The sequence below is a fragment of the Euleptes europaea genome, chromosome 2 (assembly GCF_029931775.1).
Source record: "Euleptes europaea isolate rEulEur1 chromosome 2, rEulEur1.hap1, whole genome shotgun sequence".
Lineage (NCBI taxonomy): Eukaryota > Metazoa > Chordata > Lepidosauria > Squamata > Sphaerodactylidae > Euleptes > Euleptes europaea.
Genome location: NC_079313.1, coordinates 137389881 through 137415530, shown reverse-complemented (window position 1 = coordinate 137415530; position 25650 = coordinate 137389881). Strand labels below are relative to the sequence as shown.

Genomic DNA, 25650 nt, shown 5'->3' with positions numbered 1-25650 from the left:
GAGATGACAGTGCCTGGTAGGAAGCAGGGAGTGAGCAAGCCATAAGACTGAAGGGAGTGAGCAAGCCATTGCCTGCTAGCGATTCAAGGTCAGGGCGGGCAGGGAGGAAAGGAGGGAGAACAGCTTGAGCAGTTCAGAGCAACCAAAACCAAAGGGTCACATGTGAACAGAAGTGGGCCTAACTCATGTCAAGAGCCTGTCCGGGCAGCCTGACTCCAGAGAGCATGAACATGTCAGAGAAATAAAACCGATAGATACACTTGAACAGTCAAACCAATAGATACACTTGAACAGCACAACCACTAGATACGCTTGAACAACGCAACCAACAGATACACTTGAACAGAAATAAGCATGACTCGTGGCAGTAAGCCTGACTCTTGGCATGACTCTTGACGGGGTATCCCTGACTTCCCAAAGGAGGGGGGGAGAAAGTGGAAAGAAAGAAGCGGCTTCTTCTCTGGGCGGTTGCCAACTCCAGGTTGAGAAATTCCTGGAGGTTTGCAGGGGTGGAGTTTGGGAAAGGGGGAGACCTCGGCGGGGCATAATGCCATACAGTCCGCCCTCCGAAGCAGCCAGTTTTTTTTACAGGGGGAGTGGTCTTTGAAGTCTGGAGATCAGTGGGGATTCCAGGAGATCTCCAGGCCCCACCTGGAGGTTGGCAACCTTAAGGCATCCAGAAGAATTAACTCGCGCCATTCACTTCTAAGGGATGTGGCAATGACCGTTAGTCCACTTCAAGAGGGGATTTAGACACATTCAAAGAGGAGAGGTGAATTGATGGCTAGTAGCCTGGATGATGAAAGGGAGCCTCCTTAGCCAGAAGCAGTGTACCTTTGGATACAAGTCCTGGGGGGAAACAGTAAGGGAGACTTCAGCCTCTATGTGCTGTTCGTAGGCATCTGGTTGCCTGGTCATCGCAGGTCAGATTCAGCAGGGCTGTGCTTAAAACTCAGCAAATCCTTCAGGCATGCTCAGAGCCCCCACCAAATTCAGCCCCCAAAGATCTGTAGCAATGCACCTTTGCCCTAACAACCAGGGTTGCCAATCTCCAGGTGGGAGCCTGGAGATCTTCCCGAATTACAACGGATCTGCAGACAACAGAGATCAATTCTGGAGAAACTGGTAGCTTTGGAAGGTGGACTCTGTGGCATTATACCACCGCTGAAGTTCCTCCCCTCCCTCCCCAGGCTTCACCCCTAAGTCTCCAGGGATTTCCCAAACTGGAGCTGGCAACCCTACCTACAATCCTGGAGGCTTCACTGAGCATCCCATAAAAACTGCAGGATTCTTTGTTTGAGAAAGCCAGCCCTCTTACTTCCTGGCAGAAGGATTCTGAGAAGAAAAGGGTATAAGTATTGCCTGGAAGAAAACTTTGTTTAAAAAAAATCTCAAAATGCATTGGGCCTTTTACAGTGAAGGACAAAGCATTGTCTAGATGGGTTCTAGGTTCGATATTACGGGGAAGTGGGTTGTTGTGCTGCTTCCCTACAGAGCTGGGGTGATTTATGCACCACCTATGGGTTTCCTGGCTTTTTCTCTGCTCTTTCCCAAATCTGTTTTCCTGCAAAGTTTGAGGAGAGATCACAGCAAAACCTAAATGGCTATGTGGATTTCCCCGATCCTGCCCACGTGGCAGTCATTTTCCCTGCCACTATTCCTGCAGTGGCTTGTTCCCCAGGTGTATGTGTGTATCTATAATCAGCTTTTGAATAGAGTTATAATGTTATAACAAGCTGTGTAACAGGTCCTCTGAATCAGGCGCTCTGATTTCCTAGTTTTCATTAGAAAAAAAATCTCTAGCCATTTTTCATTGTAGAGGGCTGCCTTTCCTTTTCTATCTGCGCAAAGAAAGGGGCTAGATAAATATGTTTTAAACAAAAAAAGCTCGGAATTTGTGGAACCTGATATGCAAATTGTTATAACTATATTCAGTTGCAGATTTTTAAAAACACTGAAAAGGCCCTGTGTCTTGGGAGGGGAGTGTTCTGCCAGGGGACCAGGGTGGGGAAAATGTCAGGAAACCTGCAGCCATGTGAAAGCCCTGTTGCTGCTGCCCTGTATCAGCAGCTGCAGTAGCCCTGAGAAAACCACACAAGACTATGGAAAACCCACCAATCTGGTTGGGTGTGACCCTCCCGAATTTTTGCCTTCTGAGATGGCCTCTCTTCTTTATTTTTGCTCTTAATTTGTGAACACCGTGAATATTGAAGGCACTATATTGAAGGCACTTCCCCTTCCCTGGAAGTTTTTAAGCAGAGGCTAGATGATCATCTGTCAGCAATGCTGATTCTATGACTTTAGGCAGTTCATGAGAGGGAGGGCACCTTGGCTATCTTCTGGGCATGGAGTAGGGGTCACCGGGGGTGTGGGGGGGGAGGTAGCTATAAGTTTCCTGCATTGTGCAGGGGGTTGGACTAGATGACCCTGGTGGTCCCTTCCAACTCTATGATTCTATGATTAGAACCGGGGATGGACTGGGGTGTTAAAATCAAGCCAAGGGACCCGTGAAGGGGTGGCTGTGGTGGAGAAGCTTCCATCTGAACTGAGCACGGGGGACGCTTGGTTCTGCGTGCTGATGGCCAGCAGCAGCTCCCTGGGGCAGTGGCTCTCTGGGATCTTTGCTGGTAAATTAAAAGTCCCCCCGGTGGAACCCAGGTCTCCCCATGTCTTGCCTGACACTCTAACCGGGGTACTACAGCACTCCGGCTCGGGTGTCATTCCTGGGAGACTGAACAGACAGGCAACAGCTGGAAAATGGAAACATACAGAAACTGTTTCAGGGCTGTTTCTGTCTCTGACCTGGAATGTTTCTGCCAAAACCAAACAAATGAATGCCCCTTTTGTGCAAGGTCTTGGGAACTGCCCCTTTGACTACCTTCACACCCGGACCTGAAAGTGGTGGTGGATTGGCACTCGTCTGTACCTCACTACCTTTGCCTCTCCCTCACCTCTCTCGGTTCTCTTCCCCACAGCTGAGTTTAGATTGTGAAGTGTTTGAGGACAAAGACCTTCATAAGAACATAAGAAGAGCCCTGCTGGATCGGACCAGTGAGGGTCCATCTAGTCCAGCATCGCCCAGCGGCCAACCAGTTCCTTTGGAGATCCAACAATGGGGCATAGTTGCTGAGGCCTTCCCCTGATGTTGCCTCCCGGCACAAGTATTCAGAGATATACTGCCTCTGAATGTGAAGGTTCCCTTGAGTCACCATGGCTAGTAGACACCGATAGACCTGTCCGCCATGGATCTATCTACTCCCCTTGCAAAGCTGTCCTGTCCTTGCTTGTGGCCATCACTACATTCCCTGGCAGATAATTCTACATTTTAATCAGAAGAATTTACTTTTGTCTATCCTCAATCTATAAGGTTGCCAACCTCCAGGTACTAGCAGGAGATCTCCCGCTTTTACAACTGCTCTCCAGCCGATAAGAGATCAGCTCACCTGGCGAAAATGGCCGCTTTGGCAATTGGACTCTATGGCATTGAAGTCCCTCCCCAAACCCTGTCCTCCTCAGGCTCCGCCCCCAAAAATCTCCTGCCGGTGGTGAAGAGGAACCCGGCAACCCTATGAATCTCCTGCCCGTCAACTTTACTGGATGCCCTCAAGTTCTGTTATTTTGGGAGAGGGAGAAAAAGTTCTCTTTACAAACCTCTCTATATATGAATTTTTCTGAAGGGCCTTAGCCCTTCAGAAAAAAACCCAGGGGGAGTTTTATGGTAAAGAAAGTGAGCTGCATAGATGACAGGACACAGAGACGAAAGGACCCTTTTCCGACTCCAGGGATGAAGGATATTGCTTTTCTCCGCCTAGTGGTAGACCAGGAGGTTGCAGTCAGATTACGCACTAATGTAATTTGCGGGAGGATTCTTGTCTTCTAGAATTCAGCCAGCACATGAAATCCCAGAGCCAGAATCTCAAGATTTATTTATTTACTTATTTGAAAAAGGTATATGTGTGGCATCGTGCAGAAAGGAAGGGCTGCCCGTGGGCTCAGCTGCAGGGAATGAACTTGGCATGCAAAAGGGCCCAGGTCCAATCTCCAGCTTAAAGGGTCTCAGGGAGCAGAGTAAGGTGAGTCCTCTACTCGAGAACATGGGAGAGCCTCGGCCAGCTGGACCGCCAGTACTGGGCCAGAGACTGTCTGACTGAGTATCAGGCAGTCTTCACGTGTCCATCTAGCTGCCAGGGGCCAGTGTGGCGCTGTGGCTCAGCAGCAGAGCATCTGCTTGGTGTGCAGAAGGCCCCAGGTTCAATCCCCAGATCGTGAGTTGGAGGGCAGGAAGGGATGAACCAGTGCTCGGCTCTCCTGGCCCTTTCTTACATGTCCAGGGTAATGCCAATTGCCATTTTGGGGTCAGGAAGCAATTTTCCTCCAGGCCAAATTGGACAGGGATACCAGAGGGTTTTTTCCTTCCTCTTGGCATATAGCGGGGGGGGGGGTGTCACTGGGAGAGTGAGGGAGGGAATTGTGAATTTCCTGCATTGTGCAGTGGGGTTGGACTAGATGATCCTTCCAGCTCTACATTTCTATCTCCAGTTAAAAGAAGCAGGGAGGAGGTGACGGGAGACAAGACTAGCCCTGCCAGTCCTGTTGTCTTGACAAGGCAGAACAGATCAGCAATGCATGGGGAGGGGCCGTGGCTCAGTGGCACAGCATCTGCTTGGCATGCAGAAGGCCCCAGGTTCTTTCCCTGGCATCTCTGTGTTAAAGGGACCAGGCAGTAGGTTATGTGAAAGACCTCCTGAGACCCCGGAGATCCACTGCCAATCTGAGTAGACAATTGATGGACCAAGGGTCTGATTCAGTAGAAGGCAGCTTCATTGGGGCTCACCACGTAACAGGTGATGTCAAAGACACAAGAAGCTGCCATATATTGAATTATACTGAAGCTGCCGTATACTGATGGATCCTTGGTCCATCAAGGTCAGTATTGTCTGTTCGGACTGGTAACTGCTCTCCAGGGCCTCAGACAGTGGTATTTCACATCACTTACTCCCTGATCCTTTCAATTGGAGATGTCAGGGATTGAACCTGGGACCTGCATGCCAAGCATATGCTCTGCCACTGAGCCCCAGTCCCTCCCAAGACCTCTGCTTGAGACCCTGGAGAGCCACTGCCAGTCTGAGTAGTCAGTACTGACCTTCAAGGACCGATGGTCTGATTCAGCATAAGGCAGCTTCATGTGCATGTTGGGGATTGGCTGTGGCTCAATGGTAGAGCATCTGCTTGGCATGCAGAAGGTCCCAGGTTCAATCCCCGGCATCTCCAGTTAAAGGGGGTAGGCAAGTAGGTGATGTGAAAGACCTCTGCTGGAGACCCTGGAGAGCTGCTGCCAGTCTGAATAGACAATACTGACTTTGATGGACCGAGGGTTTAGTGTGGTATAAGCGATCTTCATGTGTTCATGCTCTCTTCTCCTTCTCTAGCCCGACACTCTGATGACGACACTGCATACTATGTGTGACAGTATTGCAATTAATTGAGATGCTGACTCTCTTTAGTTCAGCTAGGGCTGTTTTTAATGGAATTTAATTCTGGTTGGGGTGCATGGGAGCCTCCAGAGTTCCTAGGTGACAGGTTTAAGAGCTCCAGCCAGGGATATTTACGTTCAGCTCTGCAAAGCTGTGGTCCACGAGGCTGTGGTTGCCTGATCGAGGCGTGTCCATCCGGTCCCCTTTTTGGAAACTACAGGGGAAGATACTCCTCTGTGGGGATGTTGAGAATGACCTCCATATTGGGGGTGCATCTGGTGGGAAACAGCAAGGAAAAGATTAGGGGGCCCACAGCAAAGAAGAAGAGGAAGACGAGTAGGAGTTGGTTTTTTTATGCTTTCTCTACCACTTAAGGAAGAACCAAACTGGCTTAAAATCACCTCCCTTCCCCTCCCCACAACCGACAGCCCATGAGGTAGGTGAGGCTGAGAGAGTGTGACTAGCCCAAGGTCACTCAGCTGGCTTCATGTGAAGGAGTGGGGAAACCAACCCAGTTCACCAGATTAGTCTCCGCTGCTCATGTGGAGGAGTGGGAACCAGTTCTCCAGATCAGAGTCCACCACTCCAAACCACCGCTCATAACCACTACACCACTTAAAAAGTTGGTTATTATATAGCCTATATATAAGAACTGGAAAATAATAAATAGGCCAAGTACTGACTTTGAGTTAATTATATTAAAACATAAAGATCATCTCTTGGGAAGCATATATAAACTACTGTTGAAATATGATACAGAAATGGAACAGGTCAAAACATGTATGATACAGTGGATGCAGAATTTAAACGAACATATTCCAATGCAATTATGGGAAAATCTTATGGGGTGAGGGGTTAAAATTTACTTCATCTCAAATAATAAATGAGAACTGGTATAAAATGTTCTACAGGTGGTATGTCACTCCCAAAGACATACAAAAAACGGGAGGAGAAACTAAAGGGTTGTGTTGGAAATGTTTGAAATACAATGGGACGTTTTATCATGCATTTTGAACATGTGATAAAGTATTCAAGTTTTGGAGTGACATACATCTGGAATTACAAACGATGTTAAATGCTAAATTTCCACTACAACCATTTAATATGCTATTAGGAGGTATTCCGACTCAAATAACAACACTGGGTTTTCATAGCTACTTACTATATTATACCCTGATTTTGTCCATTCGTGATTAACGCCCTTTTGCTTCTTGATCTTCAGTGGATTCCTTTGCTAACGTGTTGTGGGGAAAGGGGAGATGCCTACAGCATCCACAGGTGATCTGAGGCATGCTCGGCCAAATCTACAGCTCTGGTCACAGGGGAAGAAACTTACATGGGTCTCTGGAGCAGGACGTCTTCAAAGATTATGTCTCGAGGGTGCCGAACATACTCGCGAAGCGCTGCAGTGTCCTTCTGCAACAAGTTGATTTCTTTCCCCAGATCGACAATGATCTGAAAAGAGATTGGGAAGAAGCCGGTGGGTCAGGAGTTCAGACGCTCCAGCTGAGGAATTCGTTCTGATCCCCCTGAAGCTTTTCCAAGGACAGCTGTCAGATCCCACCTTCGACTCTTCCGAGGAATGAGGCCTGCTTAGGTGGCCCGGTGGCCCTTGTAGAACCAGTGGGACAGCACAGGTGCCAGGCATCTGGTTTGTGACCCCTTCACTGTCTTAGGAACATAAGAGCAGCCCTGCTGGATCAGACCAGTGAGGGTCCATCTAGTCCAGCATCCTCTTCTCACACAGTGCCCAACCAGTTCCTCTGGAGGGCCACCAAGAGGGCACAGAGGCCGAGGCCTTCATAAGAATACCAGAAGAGCCCTGTTGGATCAGACCAGAAACGGTCCATCTAGTCCAGCATTCTGTCTCACACAGTGGCCAACCGGTTCCTCTGGAGGTCCTTTAACAGGGAGGAGGAGGAGGAGGAGGAGGAGTTGGTTTTTATATGCTGACTTTCTCTACCACTTAAGGGAGACTCAAACCGGCTTACAATCGCCTTCCCTTCCCCTCCCCATAACAGCCCCTGTGAGGTAGGTGGGGCTGAGAGAGCTCTAAGAGAGCTGTGAGTAGCCCAAGGTCACCCAGCTGGCTTTGTGTGTAGAAGTGGGGAAACAAATCCAGTTCATTAGATTACCCTCCGCCACTCATGTGGAGGAGTGGGGAATCAAACCTGGTTCTCCAGATCAGACTCCACGGCTCCAAACCACCACTCTTAACCACTACCCCATATAGGCCGAGGCCTTGCCTGATGTTGCCTAATGGCATTGGGATTCAGAGGCTGACTGCCTCTGAACATGGAGGTTCCCTTAAAGTCACCACGGCTTGTAGCCACTGACAGATGTATCCTACATGAATCTGTCTAATCCCCTTTAAAAGCTGTCTATGCCTGTGGCCATCACTACATCCTCTTGGCAGTGAATTCCACATTTTAATCACTCGCTGTGTAAAGAAGTATTTCCTTTGGTCTGTTCTGAATCGACTGCCCATCAGCTTCACCCGATGCCTCCGAATTCTAGTATTTCAGGAGAGGGAGGAAATGTTCCCTTTGTCCACTCTCTCCACCCCGAGCATAATTTTACAAACCTCTATCACGTCCTCCCCTTAGTTGTCTCCTTTCTAAACTAAAAAAAGGCACATATTCTTCAGTCTTTCCTCACAGGGAAGGTGCTCCAACCCCCTAGCCATCCAGGTTGTCCTCTTCAGCACTTTTCCCAGCCTTCCATTTCCCTACTTCAAACTATTCAATTCCCACTAACTTTCCTCCCCCTGCCGGGTTTTCAAGGGGCATTCGCCTTCTGGAGCACAAGTCCACCGCTGACTCTCATTCTCTCGAAGGCATTCCCTGCTGCTCCCCCCAGACTCCACTGTGCAAGATCTAAATGCCCGAGAGAGTTTCTGCCTCTTCTAGCAGGGGACACCCCCCTCCCTGAGCTTTGCCCCCATCATCAGGCCAAGCCGAAGAAGCAGAATAGGCTTCCCTTGATCTCTGTCTCAAAATACCTCAGCTGCCAAATTCACAGTCCACAGTCTGTGATTCCATATTGCTAGAAGAAGGAAGAAGAAGAAAGAAGTTGGTTTTTATATGCCAACTTTCTCTTACCACTTAAGGAAGAATCAAACTGGCTTACAATCACCTTCCCTTCCCCATAACAGACACCCTGTGAGGTAGATGAGGCTGAGAGAGTGTGACTAGCCCAAGGTCACTCAGCTGGCTTCATGTGTAGGAGTGGGGAAACAAATCCAGTTCACCACATTAGCTTCTGCCACTCACGTTGATTAGAGGGAATCAAACCCAGTTCTCCAGATCAGACTCCACTGCTCCAAACCACTGCTCTTAACCACTACACCACACTGGCTCAGAAGAGGTTCATGTCCATCTCAGAAGCCTCGCCTCTTCCCTAGCCCGATACATACTTGGCTCCATGCCAGACACCCACTTCCCTTTACATATTGCACCAGATTCTTGCTGGACTTCTCCTGGGTTCCAGCTACAAGACTACCCCAAGGGAAGCTGCTCAAGAGACAGAGATACCACCAACTAGTGCGAGAACCAGCAGGCCTTGCCAGCCGCAAAACTTCTGGGGGTTTCCAGCTGCTGCCCCCACCTGCTTTTGCATCTGGACCTGTCGCTGCAGTTCATGGTTGTTCTTTGCCATCTGCTGGAGGCCAGCTTGATACTCCGCCACCTTCTCCTGAAGAGAGGAGGGTACACGTGAGCACACCTGAAATTGCCTTACACTGACTCAGACCAACGGTCCATCAAGGTAACTGTTGTCTACTTAGACTGGAAGTGGCTCTCCAGGGTCTCAGGGGAAGGTCATAAGAACATACAAAAGGCCCTGTTGGATCAGACCAAGGTCCATCAAGTCCAGCAGTCTGTTCACACAGTGGCCAACCAGGTGCCTCTAGGAAGCCCAAGAACAAGACAATTTATCCTGCCTGTATTCCAAAGCACCTAATAGAATAGGCATGCTCCTCTGACCCTGGAGAAAATAGGTGTGCATCATGACGAGTATCCATTTTGACTAGCAGCCACGAATAGCTCTGTCCTCCATGAACATGTCCACTTCCCTCTTAAAGCCTTCCAAGTTGGCAGTCATCACCACATCCTGGGGCAAGGAGGTCCACAATTTTTCTATGCATTGTGGGAAGAAAGACTTCCTTTTATCTGCTTTGAATCTCTCACCCTCCAGCTTTGGCAGATGACCCCCTGTTCTAGTATTATGAGAGAAGGAGAAAAGCTTCTCCCTGTCCACTCTCTCCACACCATGAATAATTTTATAGACCTCTATCATGTCTCCCCTTAACTGCCTTCTTTCCAAGCTAAGCAGCCCTAAGCGTTTTACCTGCTCCTCATAGGGCAGTTGCTCCAGTCCTCTGATCATTTTGGTTGCTCTTTTCTGCACCTTCTCATGCTCTGCAACATCCTTTTTTAGGTGTTGTGACCAGAACTGTACACAGTATTCCAAGTGTAGTCTCAACATAGATTTGTACAAGGGCAATATGATAGCAGCCGTTTTATTCTCTATTCTTCATCTAATTATGGCCAGCACGGAATTTGCCTTTTTCACAGCAGGGTGGGTTGACGTCTTCATCGAGCAACCCACTACCAACCCCAAGATCCCAAGGGCCTGATTCAGTATAAGGCAACTTCATGTGTTCAGTATTACAGACCAACACAAATACCCTCTTAAACTAGGGTCACATAATGGACACCCAAACGGATCTCACTCACCTGTACAACAGCCTGTAAGATGCGCTCCGTTTCCTCCTCGGCCTTCTCGACAATCGTCTCTAAGAAATTCTTGGCGATCTCCTCAGCCTCCTCCAGCTCATCCTGGAGAGAGCAGCAGAGGAGAAGTGCTGAAGCCCCAGAGTTAGGAGGGAGGCCGCCCAATAGGGTTGCTGACCTCCAGGTACTAGCTGGAGATCTCCTGCTATTACAAGTGATCTCCAGCCGATGGAGATCAGTTCGCCTGGAAAAAAGGCAGCCTTGGCAATTGCACTCTATGGCATCAAAATCCCTCCCCTCCCCAAACCCCGCCCTCCTCAGGCTCCGCCTCTAAAACCTCCCACCGGTGGCGAAGAGGGACCTGGCAACCCTACTGCCCAAGCCCTCCCCACCCCGATTCCAGCCCATACCTGCTGCTCTTCGCTCAGGCTCTGGATGCTGCGCCGTAGCGAGGCGATCTTGACGGATTTCACTGGGTACTCCTTGTCCATGTACGTCCGCAGGACATTGAGCTCCTCCTGGAGAGTGCGGACTTTGGCGTTCATGTGGCTCAGATCCTGCTCCAATACTGGCCAAAGAATACATTAAGGGGAGGAGGCAATGTAACCCATCTCACAAGGTGGTTGTGGGGATAAAATGGAAGTGGGTGAACTTACAAAACGGGCAAAAGGAAGTACTTCTTCACACAGCACATAGTTAAATTGTGGAACTCTCTGCCCCAGGATGTGGTGATGGCTGCCAACTTGGAAGGCTTTAAGAGGGGAGTGGACATGTGCATGGGGGAGAGGCCCATTCATGGCTTCTAGTCAAAATGGATACTAGTCGTGATTCATGCCTATCCTCTCCAGTATCAGAGGAGCAGGCCTATTATATGAGGTGCTGTGGAACACAGGCAGGATGCTGCTGCTGCAGTCATCTAGCTTGTGGGCTTCCTGGAGGCACCTGGTTGGCCTGTGTGAACAGACTGCTGGACTTGAGGGGCCTGGGTCTGATTCAGCAGGGCCTTTCTTATGTTCTTATGTTCCTAGCCCTGGCCATAACCTGAAACCAGGCAAACCTTCCCTGGAGCTGACAGGCCAAGTCTTCCCCAGCAGAGAGCCAGTGTGGTGCAGTGGACAGAGTGGCAGACTAAGACCCTGGGTGACTCAGGTTCGAATCACCCACTTCTGCCGCGGAAGCTCGCTGGACCTTGGGCCCATCCCAATCTCTCAGCCTGGCCTACCTCATTGGGTGGTTGTTGTGAGAAGAAGAAGACAACGACGAAGAAGAAGATGAAAAAGACAAAGAAGACAAATTGGTTTTTATGTGCCGACTTTCTCTACCACTTAAGGGAGAATCAAACCGTCTTGTAATCACCTTCCCTTCCCCTCCCCACAACAGGCACCTTGTGAGGTAGGTGGAACTGAGAGAGTTCAGAGAGAACTGTGACTAGCCCAAGGTCACCCAGCTGGCTTCATGTGTAGGAGTGGGGAAACAAATCCTGTTCTCCAGATCAGAGTCCACAGTTCCAAACCACTGCTCTTAACCACTATGCCACACCTCTGAAAAGAGAGGAGGGGAGAGCAATATTCTAAATGCCCCTTTGAGTCCCAACTGGGGAGAAAAGAGGGGTATAAATAAATAAAGGCAAAAAAAAAAAAAAAGGAAACAGAGATGGGTTTCTTCTCTCCACCTTTACGGAAACCGGCCTGGACTGCCAGGGACCCTTCTGGGATTCTCATGACTATGATTTGTACCCTATCGAGCTGATGATGTAAGGGACGTGACGTATGAGAGGGCCGAAGCCATCGCTCCCCTCGGATTTACTGGCTCAGGTTCGCAAATGTGATGCCACTTACTTCCCATGTTCTTCTCCACCATCTTCTCTGCCTCTTGGAGCTCCACTTTTGCCACGCCAACTTGGTTCTGGCTGGAGTCCTGAAGGGTTGTGATGACCGTCTGCGGAGACAGAAGCGCAGGCACCAGGTGCTCAAGGCCACGCTTCGAATGGTGCAGCCAGACTCTGGGAGCTTTGAGACCCGCTGGAATTCAGAGAAATGGCCCCCGAGTGAATCATGGCTTGTGCTCAGTGGGCACAGGCCCTTCTTCACTCCTCCTCTGCTGCAGGCTAGGGAAGAGGAAGCAGAGGATGCAGAAGGTCATCTGAGGGATCCTCTTGAAAGGGGGGAGGAAGAAGAAGAAAAAGAAGAGTTGGTTTTTATATGCCGACTTTCTCTACCACTTAAGGGAGAATCAAACTGCCTTACAATCACCTTCCCTTCCCCACAACAGACGGTAGGTGGGGCTGAGAAAGCTCGAAGAGAGCTGTGACTAGCCCAAAGTCACCCAGCAGGCTTTATGTGGAGGAGTGGGGAAACCAACCCAGTTCACCAGATTAGAGTGGACAGCATATAAAAACCAACTCCTCCGCCTCCTCTTCTTCTTCATCTTCTTCCAGTTGTGCCCCCCACCCTGTGCCAGAATTACAAAGGTGCCCACAGGCTGAAAAGGTTGGTGATCCCTGGGCTACACAGTTTACATGGCAGGCGCACTCCCACAAGGAGGGAAGGGCATCCTGGGAACTCACTTTTCCCAAGATGCATCTCACGTTCCCTCCTTGGCACAAGAGCACCCAGCCAAGATTGCCACAAACTGCCTGTCTGAATGTGCCCTGAAAGTCCAACTGAAAACCAAGGAATGTGATCCTGGAGGTACCAGACCTGGAAAACTGGGACCAAGGAGGCAGGCACTCCATTGCTGCAGTGAAGTGGTCATTTGCTGTGATAGGTGACTAAGGGTTTTAGATCTTGTATTTTATGGAAAATATGTTACTAATTTAACCAATCACCCCAAGCAATGATACAAATTTTGAATTTAAAAATTCCGTTTTATTGTAGTTACTTCAGTATAAAAAATGAAAAAGGAAAATATAAAAATAAAAAAATATATGAGAGTTGATTACATGAAAAAAATCTAACATATTCTAGCAAAATAGTATAGATCTGGATACAGGTACACAGTAGAAAAAATTCACAGTTACATACCATCAGAGAGTCATGTTGGGGAGCCTTACCCAAGCAGCCTAAAAGCATATAAGCATGCCTGGGAAGAATCTCCAACTTTTCACAATCTCAAGCCCCTTTCAGAGGTCATCTGTTATGAGAACCAATGAGAATAGCTTTGAGAATCAGCAAGAAATTGTTATGAAATTCTTGCCAAATTCCCAGATATCAAAAGACATCACTTGTATCAATAAGACAAAACTTCCCTAACCAAATACCTTCCCCAAACTTTGATCTCATGTCAGACAAACAGATGACATAGGAATAACACCCAAACATATCTCTTTTCTCAAAATAAATTCCCATTTTTCACACTTTCATCTTCAAGGCTTATTGATCACAAAAGATTCACATTTTGACTTGAAAGCAAGAGAAAACCATGAAGAAAAAATAGGTCATTATCATAATAGACTTGAAAGCTAGGGAAAATACCGTATATACTCGCGTATAAGCCGACCCTAGTATAAGCCGAGGCACCAAATTTGAGGCCAGAAAAGGGAATTTTTAATTGACCCGAGTATAAGCCGAGGGTCGGAAATGCTACACTCTAAAATGGCGGCCGCCATTTTAGAGCACCAGGACGATCTCGCCCCTGCCCCAGGTCGCCCTCCCACCCGGCCTCCCGAGCCCTCCAGACCCACCCCGACCCCAGCGCCATCCAAGGGAGGGAGGGGGAAGAGCCCCTGAACCCCCTACTCACCGGGAGAGGCAGCGAAGCTGCGCTCTAAAATGGGGGCCACCATTTTAGAGCGGGAGGACAAGGCCCGCGGATCAGCTGGCAAGCAGGAGGACCGGCCCGGGTGAGGTGGGGGGGGGAGAAGAAACCGCTGCCGCCACCCAGCAGAAGGCACGGTGGGGTGGGGTGGGAAGAAACTGCCGTCGCCGCGCAGAAGGCGCGATCGGGTGGGGTGGGAGGGGGAAGAAACCGCCTCCGCGCAGAAGGCGCGATCGGGTATGGGGGGGAAGGCGGGACAGCCTGCCCATCAGCTGGCTGGCGGGAGCGCGCTGGGAGAGGGCCCGGCAGGAGATTCAGTGCGGCTCTGAAGAAACTGCCGCCTACCGCGAATTACCGTATTGACCCGAGTATAAGCCGAGGTGAGTTTTTAAAGCCAAAAATCATGGCTAAAAAACTCGGCTTATACGCGAGTATATACGGTACTTAAGAAGCCATGAAAAAAGATAGATTTGTTTTTTACTACTTGGCATTATCAATAACCTTGACTTTGTTTTGGTTATTCCCAGATTCAAATGACTATACAATATCTGGGAACATAGTATCTGACCTTGTTCTGTTGTGGTCTAACATCCTGTTTTTGTGGTCTAACATCCTGTTTTGTGGTCTAACATCCTGTTTTCACAGGTGTTTGCCTTTCTGCAGGCTCACATCTGAAGCCTTAAATTTTAACTTGGATTTTAGATCAATGCTGCAGTTTGTCAATAATCTATACTTCTAACATTAAATATATCGAAAACTACAACAGCAGCTCCCCCTACCTCCGGGGCAAACCAAGCCTTACCCCAAACATGTCGTACTGCTGGAGGAGGTCCCTGGCACACCGAGCCATGTTGGCATCCTTCTCCCGGATGTCCTCCATCAGCCACCGGTTCTTCTCCAAAAGGAAGTGGGAATGGCGCTTCATTTCCTCCAAGGAGTTCTTCTTGGCCTTGGAAAGCCGCTGTGGAAGAAAGCATGCAAAATGCTTACTGCGAAAGGAGAACGCTGGTTGACCCTGCCATGCCCAGTTACACACCCAAAGAATCCTCCGACCTCACGCTGTGTCTCCTCCCATTCCTTTCCTTGCTTTCTCCGCTTCATAGAATCATAAGAGTTGGAAGGGACCACTAGGGTCATCTAGACCACCAGGGTCATCTTAAACTGTGGGTCGCGACCCCATATGGGGCCGCATAATTGAATGTGGGGGTTGAAGGGAAAACACACACAAGTGTATCTTGATTCTTGAGAGAACCAGCTCTGCCATCTGAGTGGGGCTCTCAGGTTTTTATTAAGAAAGACACATAATGAATAGCAAGGTTGATCAATACTTGAGACAATGGAATTTAAGCAAGGCATACCACGATTAATGATTAACAAGATCAAGGCATAGCAAAGTCAATGATACATTGTAGCCAGTAATCCTTTGAGCAAACATACATAGAATGATGAGATTAAAATAAGCTAATCCCTTTAAGGCTGCTACTAAGGTCATTAGGTCACTATACAGTCAGTAGACTTTGGACAGTATATATCCAGAGATGAGACCCAGAAATTGTTATGACAATATTATAAGCAATGAGGGTGTGCCCAGCCAATGCAATAAAACCACAAGAATTTCCTTCAGGGGGTCATGAAAAATTCAGCAACAGTAAACGGTAAAAGTATATGTATACCAAAGAATTGTTTTAAAATAAAATACTTTATGATTTATTATCAGTAAATGTTTGATTTGTATACCTATTTTATATACCTATATACCTGGGTTCGCGCAAACATTTCTCAGGCGAAAAGGGGTTGTGAGTTAAGAAGTCCTGATCTAGTCCACCCCCTGCACAATGCAGGAAATTCACAACTACCTCCCCCCCTACACCCCCAGTGACCCCCCCTACCCCATGCTCAGATTAGAATATGGCAACAAAAACCATCCAGGATCCCTGGCCAATCTGGTCTGGAGGAAAATCCCTTCCTGACCCCAAAGTGGTGATCAGTATTACCCTGGGCATGTAAGAAAGGGCCACGAGAGCCAAACACTGACGCAAACCTTCCTGCCCTCCCTCTCATGATCTGCCCAAGTTCACAGAGTCAGCATTGCTGTCAGATGGCCATCTAACCTCTTCTTAAAAACCTCCAGGGAAGGAAAGCCCACCACCTCCTGGGGAAGCCTGTTCCACCAAGGAACTGCTCTAACTGTTTTAAGGTTCAATTTTATTACAGTTTTATTGTTATTATTATATGTTGCAAAGTTTTTTAAAATGATGTTATCCGCCCTGAGCAGGCTTGCTGGGGAAAGCGGACTACAAATATGAAATAAATAAATAAATACATACATACATACATAAATAGCTAGCTGTCAGAAAGTTCTTCCTAATGTTTATCTGGAAACTCTTTGGATTTAACTTTAGCCCATTGGTTCTGGTCCAACAGAAAAGAACAGAATCCAAACAGCTTCCCTGGCAATCCACCAGGATGCCACTCAGGCTTACCCTGAGCCTGTACAAAAGAGCCACGGGAGCCAAACACTGGCGCATCCTTTCCTGCTCTCCCTCTCATGATTTCCTCCAGATAAACTCATCTGGCATTGGCTGTTTGTGTGCCCATAAGCCCCCTGGCAGTCACTTCCACCACCTCAAATTACACCGCAGAGCTCACCTGTCCAACACCCCTGACAGAGCTTTTCCGTACCTTCTGCTCCCTGTCAGTCACCGCGTATTCCTGCTGTCACAAAAATGGCTGACAAGGAAATGCCACTCAGACAGCAGACCCACAAGTGGGTGAATACCAGTTTTGCCTGGCCCAAGAGAATTCTGTACTGAAAAGCCAATGCCCATAACAACATTTATTTACTTATTTAACGTGCGTCTAACCCGCCCTCCCCCAGCCAAGCCGGGCTCAGGGCGGGTGACAACATTAAAATTTACAAATATAACAATAAAACATATAAAACCACAAAAACCATAACCCATTTATTAAAAAGATTGCCACCATAGATATACAGCGTCTGCTGTAGCAAAAGATTCCAAACCCAAGACAAACCAGCTCGAAACCGGGTCAGCTATCCACCCCCAGTAAATCGATTGTAAAATAATAGGGGGTGGGGGGTAGGGAGGCCAGTATTGATCTCACCTGCGGCTGCCCTCAGTTGTAGGTCTGGCTGAAGAGCTCTGTCTTACAGGCCCTGAAGAACTCTTTTCAGGTCCCGCAGGGCCCTGGATATTCCTTGGCAGAGCATTCCACCAGGCCGGAGCCAGGGCCAAAAAGGCCCTGGCCCTAGTCAAGGACACTCCTAGGTAAATATGCCTGAGTAATGACATTCAGACATACAAGCAAGCTACAGGCATGGCCCCCCTTCCCTTGCATACACTTCAAATCAGCTTCAGCACGCGCACACATTCCAATGTCTGATAAGGAACGCTCCAGCGTCCCTCCCTCCCCCTTCAGTAATTTTGCTTCACTCTGCAAAAGTACACTGAGAGCTTTCTCAAGGAGACAAGCTCCATTCATTAATGTAGCACTGCTCATGCAGGCGCTGTAGAAACTAATGACATTGCACTGACAAGCTAACATCAGATGTTAAGTAAATGTATCTTTGTTGATTGGAATGTCAAATGTCTATAAAACCTCTTGCATTGCCCTACCCTCGGTGTGACAGGATAGCAGAGCTGTTGTCTGGATCCTGGCTCACCCGGTTATGACTTCTTGGCCAATAAAGCAAGGCGTAAGCTCACACCAGCCTCTTTGCCCTCATTGCTCCATTGGACTCTACGTTAATGTGGGAGCACATCAGTAGACACATGCTCAAGTACGGCAACTGTGAAAAAGCAAGATTCAAGTTCAGGAACACCCTAGAGACCAACAAAATTTTCGGGGTATAAGCACTCGAGAGTCAAAGCCCCCTTTGTCAGATATCTGACAAAGGGAGCTTTGACTCTCAAATGTTCATACCCTGAAAATTTTGTGGGTGGTATCTGATGAAGGGAGCTTGGGATTCGAATCTTGCTCTTCTACTGCAGACCACCACGGCTACCCTCCAGAAATTTTGAAAAAGGAATCGACGGATTGCACAAATTGAACAAATGGATTTTGAATACATCGTAACCTCAGTTCCCATCACCGCCATTAGGGTTTTCTACTCACCAAATGTGGAGAGAATTCTGAAAAGTTGAATGCATGGCACCAGGCCTGTTCTGCGAATACTCTGCAACTGTGTCAATAACAGCTGATGCCAGCAGCTAATGGGGGTGGGGGAGGTTGGCTCCACATACCTGCAGGATTTTGATGTTTATCATGCTCTTTGAAAGCATAATTTCACCCCGCGTCGGTTTTTTGTGACCAGTCTTCTCTCTCCTGGGGCTCGTCTTTTTTGACTGGGAGGGTGAAGCGGATTTCTTCCCTAAAACGAAACATGGTATTAGTCCTTCATGACACCACTTGAGAGAAACCCACCGCTACAGTAGAATTACAACAGAGAGCTGAGGGTTGCTGCAGCTTTCAGCGGGGTCTCAAGAAAACAGGGCCAAAAGTTGCTCTGGCCCAGGGAAACATGGCATAGCACCCAACGGCTTCTCCAGGAAGGCCAGCAGGCAGAGGACACGCAGCAGGCCTAACCTGATGGCTTGTCTTTGGGCTTAGAAGGGGAAGGCTTCGTGTCTTCCTTCTTCACAGTCGCTGTTGTGACGGGTGGCAACAAAACGTTGAATGTGATTGTCTTCTTTGCTGCATTGTCTCGTTGCCATGGGCTATAATCCTAAATGTTAGCACAAGAAAGGGGAAATTTCATAGCACGGAAACAAGAGACTTGGGGAGGGGCTGTGGCTCAGTGGTAGAGCATCTGCTTGGCATGAAGAAGGTCCCAGGTTCAATCCCCAGCATCTCCAGTTAAAGGGACTAGGCAAGTACATGACAAAAACGACCCCAACCTGAGACCCTGGAGAGCTGCTGCCGGTCTGAGTAGACCAGGGGTGGGGAACGTCAGGCCCGGGGGCCGTATAAGGCCCGCAAAATCATTTGGTCTGGCCCTTCGTGGGTCCTGGAAGATCTCTAGCTCAGAAGGATCTAAGACTGATGATCCACCCCCTCCCGCGGACAGGAATAGCCTCTATTCAAGGCAGATGTGAGATTTTTTGCCGAGAAAAGGAACCCTTCCCCCCCTTGCAGAAGAATTGTTAGCTATGGAGCTGCTAGGACCACCCAAGAAACTGTTAACCCTTTCCCACCAGGGCCATGGAGAAACTACATGGCAGACACTTGGAGCAGTCTCCGGTTGGGCCTCTTGGCTAAATGTTTGACCAAATACAGCAGGCTAATTTTTAAGGTGATAATTTTTATGGCCCGCGAATGATGTTGTAAATATCCAAATGGCCCTTGGCAGAAAAAAAGTTCCCCACCCCTGGAGTAGACAATACTGACTTTGATGGACCAAGGGTCTGATTCGGTATAAGGCAGCTTCATGTGACTCTCCAGTAGGGGAGGAAAACAGTCCTTTGGAAAAAGATTCCAGGGGAAGGTACCCCGAGGACAGGCAGAAGACGATGCTTCTGTGCCTTTTTGGATACTGTGCGATCTAGTGTTTGCCCCTCAACCTGCCCAGATGCTTCACTGCCTGAGAAGTGACCTGGTAGGCAGCCATTCACTCAGGCTGCACTCTAGGCTGCCAGGTATCTGGGAAACCAATGTATGTATTCAGGCTCATCAGATGGGCTTTGTCAAATAATGTAAGACCATCAGAACATAAGAAGAGCCCCACTGGATCAGACCAGTGGTCCATCTAGTCCAGCATCCTGTCTCAGGCAGTGGCCAACCAGTTCCTCTGGAGATCCAACCAAAAGGCATAGAGTCCAAGATCTTCATAAGAACATCAGAAGAGCCCTGCTGGATCAGACCAGTGGTCCATCTAGTCCAGCATCCTGTATCAAACAGTGGCCAACCTGTTCCTCTGGAAGTCAAACAAACAGGGCATAAAGAAGAAGAAGAGTTGGTTTTTATACGCCGACTTTCTGTATCACTTAAGGAAGAATCAAACCGGCTTACAATCACTTCCCCTTCCCCTCCCCACAACAGACACCCTGTGAGGTAGGTGGAGCTGAGAGAGCTCTAAGAGAGCTGTGAGTAGCCCAAGGTCACCCAGCTGGCTTCGTGTGTAGGAGTGGGGAAACAAATCCAGTTCACCAGATTAGCCTCCGCTGCTCATGTGGAGGAGTGGGGAATCAAACCCAGTTCTCCAGATCAGAGTCCACCGCTCCAAACCACTGCTCTTAACCATTACACCACTACAGCCATGATGGAAAGTTGTGATCCTCTTCTCAAGCCCTGCTCCCTGTGCCCCCTCCCGCAGAGGTAAGGCAGGTGGCAAGTCGAGAAAGGGCCTTTTCAGCCACCTGTGGCTCCTGACCCCATGCTGGCCAACATCTTCCCGTTATGTTGCCTCCTGGCACTGCTGCTCAGAGGCTTTAGTCACCATGGCTAGAAGCCATTTATAAATCTCTCCTCCAAGAATCTGTCTAATCCCCTTTTAAATGGCACCACCCACCTCCATACCTCCTCTATTAAGCTACACAGGAGCACACTACGCAAGTGCTTGAATTCACCGCACCAAGGATTCATAGCACATTCATGTGCACAAGACCACAGATGCAGCCACCACCACCCCTGGCTGGCTCACAACAATCTTACAACTGTGACCCCACAAGAACTGCTCGTGTTTGCCTCCTCGTGAGACCTCCCATGTGCTTCCGCGGACTTTCCTTTCCACGTGCATCTTTCTATTCATGGCAGAGGTTAGTTCACGGTGCAGAAGGCAGAGACTCTGGCCTGATCAGGGGGCAGTGAGCATAAGCAGGCCTCCTGTATATTTAATTTGTTTTTCCATCACGTGCAAGCAGGTCTTTCCGATCAAGGCAGATGCGGATGGGATCCAGGTTTCGCTGCTGCGTTTTTGGGACTCACCGTCTTTTGCAAGGTGGTGAGGCAGCTCTTGGGAAAGTGATCCCGATTCTTCAAAGACATCTTTGAAGCCACTGGAAGCACTGCAAAAGAAACACACACACCACAGGCCATGGGGAACTGGCAAAAGCCCTCATAGGAAGAGCAAGAGGAGTAATACATAATGAATGGACTTGGGGAGGGACTGTGGCTCAATGGCAGAACATCTGCTCGGCATGCAGAAGGTCCCAGGTTCAATCCCCAGCATCTCCAGTTAAAAGGACCAGGCAGCAGGTGATGTGAAAGCTCTGACTAGCCCATGGTCACTTAGCTGGCTTCATGTGTAACAGTGGGGAAACAAATCCAGTTCACCAGATTAGCCAAGTTTCTGGCTAAACATCAGAAGAAGAGTTGGTTTTTATATGCCAATTTTCTCTACTACTTAAGGGAGACTCAAACTGGCTTACAATCACCCTCCCTTCCCCTCCCCACAATAGACACCCCGTGAGGGAGGTGGGGCTGAGAGCTCAAAGAGAGCTGTGACTAGCCCAAGGTCACCCAGCTGGCTTCATGTGTAGGAGTGGGGAAACCAATCCACCAGATTAGTCTCCGCTGCTCATGTGGAGGAGTGGGGAATCAAACCCGGTTCTCCAGATCAGAGTCCACTGCTCCAAACTACCTCTCTTAACCACTACACCACGCTGGCTCTCAAGAATTTCCTGACCCTCAGAGCGGTTCGTCAGTGGAACAGGCTCTCCTTCTTTGGAGGTTTGTAAGCAGAGGCTAGATGGCCATCTGACAGCAATGCTGATTCTGCAAACTTAGGCAGATCATGAGAGGGAGGGAAGGAAGGGTTGCGTCAGTGTTTGGCTCTTGTGGCCCTTTCTTACATGTCCAGGGCAATGCCGATTGCCACTTTGGGAGCAGGAAGCAATTTTCCTCCAGGCTGGATTGGCCAGGGTTCTTGGAGGGTTTTTTTTTTTTTTTTAACCATCTTCTGGACATGGAGTAGGGGTCACTGGGGGTGTGGGGGGGAGGTAGTTGTGAATTTCCTGCATTGTGCAAGGGGGTTGGTTTAGATGACCCTGGTGGTCCCTTCCAACTCTATGATTCTAGGGAGGGTCCCAGGCTTCTTCAGCTTTATTGTGCAAGCTCTTTTTTTCCAAGTGGGATATATTTAAAAAATCTGCTTGTTTTCTATTGTTTTTATTCCAGACATTCAGCAGGGGGTCAATGGGGAAGTAGGGTGAAAGGTAGCTGTGAATTTCCTGTGTTGGGCAGGCAGTTGGACTAGATGACCCCTGAGGTCCCTTCCAGCGCCGTATTTCTGAATATGTCTGTTCTATGCTTGAAAGAGTATCCAATAGGGTTGCCAGTCTCCAGGTGGGGCCTGGAGAACTCTTGCTTTTACAATTGACAGAGATCAGTTCCCCTAGAGAAAATGGCTGCTTTGGAGGGTGGACTCTGTGGCATCACAGCCCTGCCTGTGGAACTCCCTGCCCCAGGATGTGGTGATGGCTGCCAGCTTGGAAGGCTTTAAGAGGGGAGTGGACATGTTCATGGGGGAGAGGCCTATTCATGGCTACCAGTCAAAATGGATACTAGTTGTGATGCAGACCTATTCTCTCTGCAGGATCTGAGGAGCATGCCTATTATATCAGGTGCCGTGGAACACAGGCAGGATAAATGCTGCTGCAGTCAAAGTCTTGTATTTTTTCACACAATGCATAGTGAAATTGTGGAACTCCCTGCCCCAGGATGTGGTGATGGCTGCCAGCTTGGAGGGCTTTAAGAGGGGAGTGGACATATTCATGGAGGAAAGGGGTATTCATGGCTATTAGTTAGAATGGATACTAGTCATGCTGCATGCCTATTCTCTCTAGTATCAGAGGAGCATGCCAATTATTTTGGGTGCGGTGGAACACAGGCAGGATGGTGCTGCTGCACTCGTCTTGCCTATGGGCTTCCTAGAGGCACCTGGTTGGCCACTGCGCGAACAGACTGCTGGACGTGATGGGCCTGGGTCTGATCCAGCAGGGCCTTTCTTATGTTTCTTATGCCAGGGTTCCTCCCCTCCCCAGGATCACCCCCACCCCCAAACTCCAGGAATATCCCAGCCTGGAGATTTCTCTGTTTCTAACCACGTTTCATTGTGTTATATTGTTGTCAGCCACCTCCAGCAAGTCTGCAGAGGCAACATACAAATTATTCTGAAATGACAAAAATATAAGCGGGGAGCGGTAACACACATGAAACTGTCTTTATATTGGATCAGACCATCAGCCTGTCAAGGGCAGTAAAGACGCCGTCTGCTGTTGCCCTCCATCACCGGCTTTTGAACACTGCTTTTGAACATGGAGGTTCCACTGAGCCATTGGTGGACTGAATCCTAGAAGAGCCTTTTTAAAGTAATCTGAACTAGTGGAGCTTTACCTGTTGAAATCCCACTTGTCTTGCAGCTCTTGCAAAGGGGGGGGCAGAGAGCTGGGAAGCGTGGTTGCCAACTCCAGGCTAGGAAATTCCTGGAGATTTGGGAGCGGACCCTAGGGAAGGTGGTGTTTGGGGGGGGGCCTTGGGGGGTTATAATGCCATAGAGTCCATCCTTCAAAGCAGCCATTTTCTCCAAGGGAACTAATCTCTGTCAGATGGAGTTCGCTTGGAATACCGGGCGATCTCCAGGCCCCACCTGGAGCTTGGCAACCCACCAGCCCACATCCTGCCTCCAACGGTGGCCAACCACAAGCAGGGGCTCCGAAAGGCCTCTCCTGGTATTGCCACCGAGAGGCTGACTTTCGGAGGTAGACTGCCCCTGGACGTGGAGGCTCCACCGTCGAAGGACTCCCTCCTCCTCCTCCGCCTCCCCCTTTACCTGCCGCTTGCTTCCGAGCTCTCGCGTCTCCTAGCAACCGGCGGTGAAGCGCGGCCGGCGGTCTCCATGGCTACCGCGGAGCTACGGAAGCTCCAGCGGCCGATGGGGAGAAAGCTTCGCGTACGAAGAAGGCGGCGCGGGGCGGGAGGGAGATAAGGGACCGTCGTTAAAGTACACCGGACTTCTAAAAAACGGGGTTCTTTTGTTTTTCCGGCTTTCACCGTCAGCCTCCCCCTCCGGTGTGCCCCCGGCATTTCCGGGTCCTTCTGAAGGCCAGTTCTCCTCCCTTCCGGCCGTTTTGCCCTTCCACCCGCCGACCCCGAGTGGAGTACTTCGTGGACGACCCCCGGAGGCGGCGTTTGCGGGAGCTCAACCCGGGCCCCGCCCCCTCCGCCGTCGGTTGAGCAGTCTGCGCATGCGTGTTGGTCTTCTCTTCCTGGCAAGCGCCGCTTGCGCTTTGCACGAGCCGCGGTTTGCGCTGCTTGTTTTTGCATCTCTCCTCCACTTCCGTGCCAAGTTGCCAGCCGAATGGGAAAGCGGCGGGTGCAAAAACCTTGCACTGGCCTCTGTCGGCTGCATTCCCCCAACAGGGTTGCCAACTCTGGGCTGGGAAATTCCTGGAGATTTGGGGGTGGAGCCTGGGTGAGGACATGGTGGGGGGGGACCTTAGCAGGGTAGAATGCCATCGAGCCTCCACCCTGCAGAGCAACCATTTTCTGCAGGGCAATGGATCTCTTTCTTCTGGAGAGCAGTTGTAATTCCAGGAGATCTCCAGGCCCCACCTGGAGGTTGGCAGCTTATAATATCACCCCCTTCAGGTGCTGTATAAGAAGAAGAGTTGAGTTTTTATATGCAAACTTTCCCACTTAAGGGAGAATCAAACCAGCTTACAATCACCTTCCCCTCCCTGCAACAGACACCCTGGGAGGTAGGTGGGGCTGAGAGAGTGTGACTTGCCCAAGTTCACCCAGCTGGCTTCGTGTGTAGGAGTGGGGAAACCAACCCAGTTCAGCAGATTAGCCTCCGTCGCTCATGTGGAGGAGTGGGGAATCGAACCAGGTTCTCCAGATCAGACTGCGCCGCTCCAAACCACCGCTCTTGACCACTACACCACGCTGGCTCTACACGACAAGGAGAATGTCTCTGGCTCCACCCACACTGTAAACCGCTATAAAAATGTTTTGTCGTGGTTCCTCCCTCTCCTTTTTAAAGTGCTCTATGGAGTTCTCTGTTATTTACTTTAGTTGTACGCCGCCTTTCTCCCCAGCGGGGACCCAAAGCGCCTTTCAGCGCTCCCCTCTCCTCCATTTTATCCTCACAACAATCCTGTGAGGTAGGCAAGGCTGAGACCGTGTGACTGGCCCAAGGTCACCCAGCCAGCTTCCACAGCAGAGTGGGGATTCAAACCTGAGCTTCCCGGTTAGTCCCACACGCTAACCACTACACCACTCTGCCTGTCATCGAATGCATCCTTAAACTCTGGTCTCTCAGATCCTAGTGCAACACTTTTAACCACTACACCATACTGGCCCTCTCTGTCAGAATCTGTTAGAACACTGGTTCCCAACCAGGGGTCCCCTGGGGGTCCACGAGAACTAAATTAAGGTCCGCGAAACAAAGTTATAAACCCATAATAAATTAATATTTTCAATTAAAAGTTCTCTATTATAAAATATATATATTCAAATATTATTCTAAGTTTAATGTTTAACTAACAGTTATGATTAAAGTTTATTTTCAAATTCTCTGAATTTTTATTTGAACCTTGGGGTCCCTGGACCGAACAAAAAAGTCCTAGTGGTCCCTGGTCAAAAAAAGGTTGGGAACCACTGTGTTAGAGATTCTAGTTCCCCCCGCCCCCATTTTTTGGGGGGAATGCCAGAAGGCAAAGCAGCTAAAC

The 25650-nt window shown here is 49.3% G+C and overlaps 1 protein-coding gene across 1 annotated transcript; it reads right to left on the bottom strand.

Annotated features, from left to right (window-relative positions):
• Window positions 1–5688: 5688 nt before the first annotated feature.
• On the bottom strand, window positions 5689–23818 carry C2H20orf96 (chromosome 2 C20orf96 homolog). Its single transcript, XM_056844924.1, has 10 exons — window positions 23751–23818; window positions 20906–20985; window positions 18226–18353; window positions 14766–14924; window positions 12046–12145; window positions 10618–10775; window positions 10211–10312; window positions 9081–9167; window positions 6811–6929; window positions 5689–5749 (listed from the first exon to the last, which is right to left on the bottom strand). Exons 1-10 carry the CDS (start codon window positions 23816–23818, stop codon window positions 5689–5691), a joined length of 1062 nt encoding a protein of 353 aa, XP_056700902.1.
• Between the last annotated feature and the right edge of the window lie 1832 nt (window positions 23819–25650).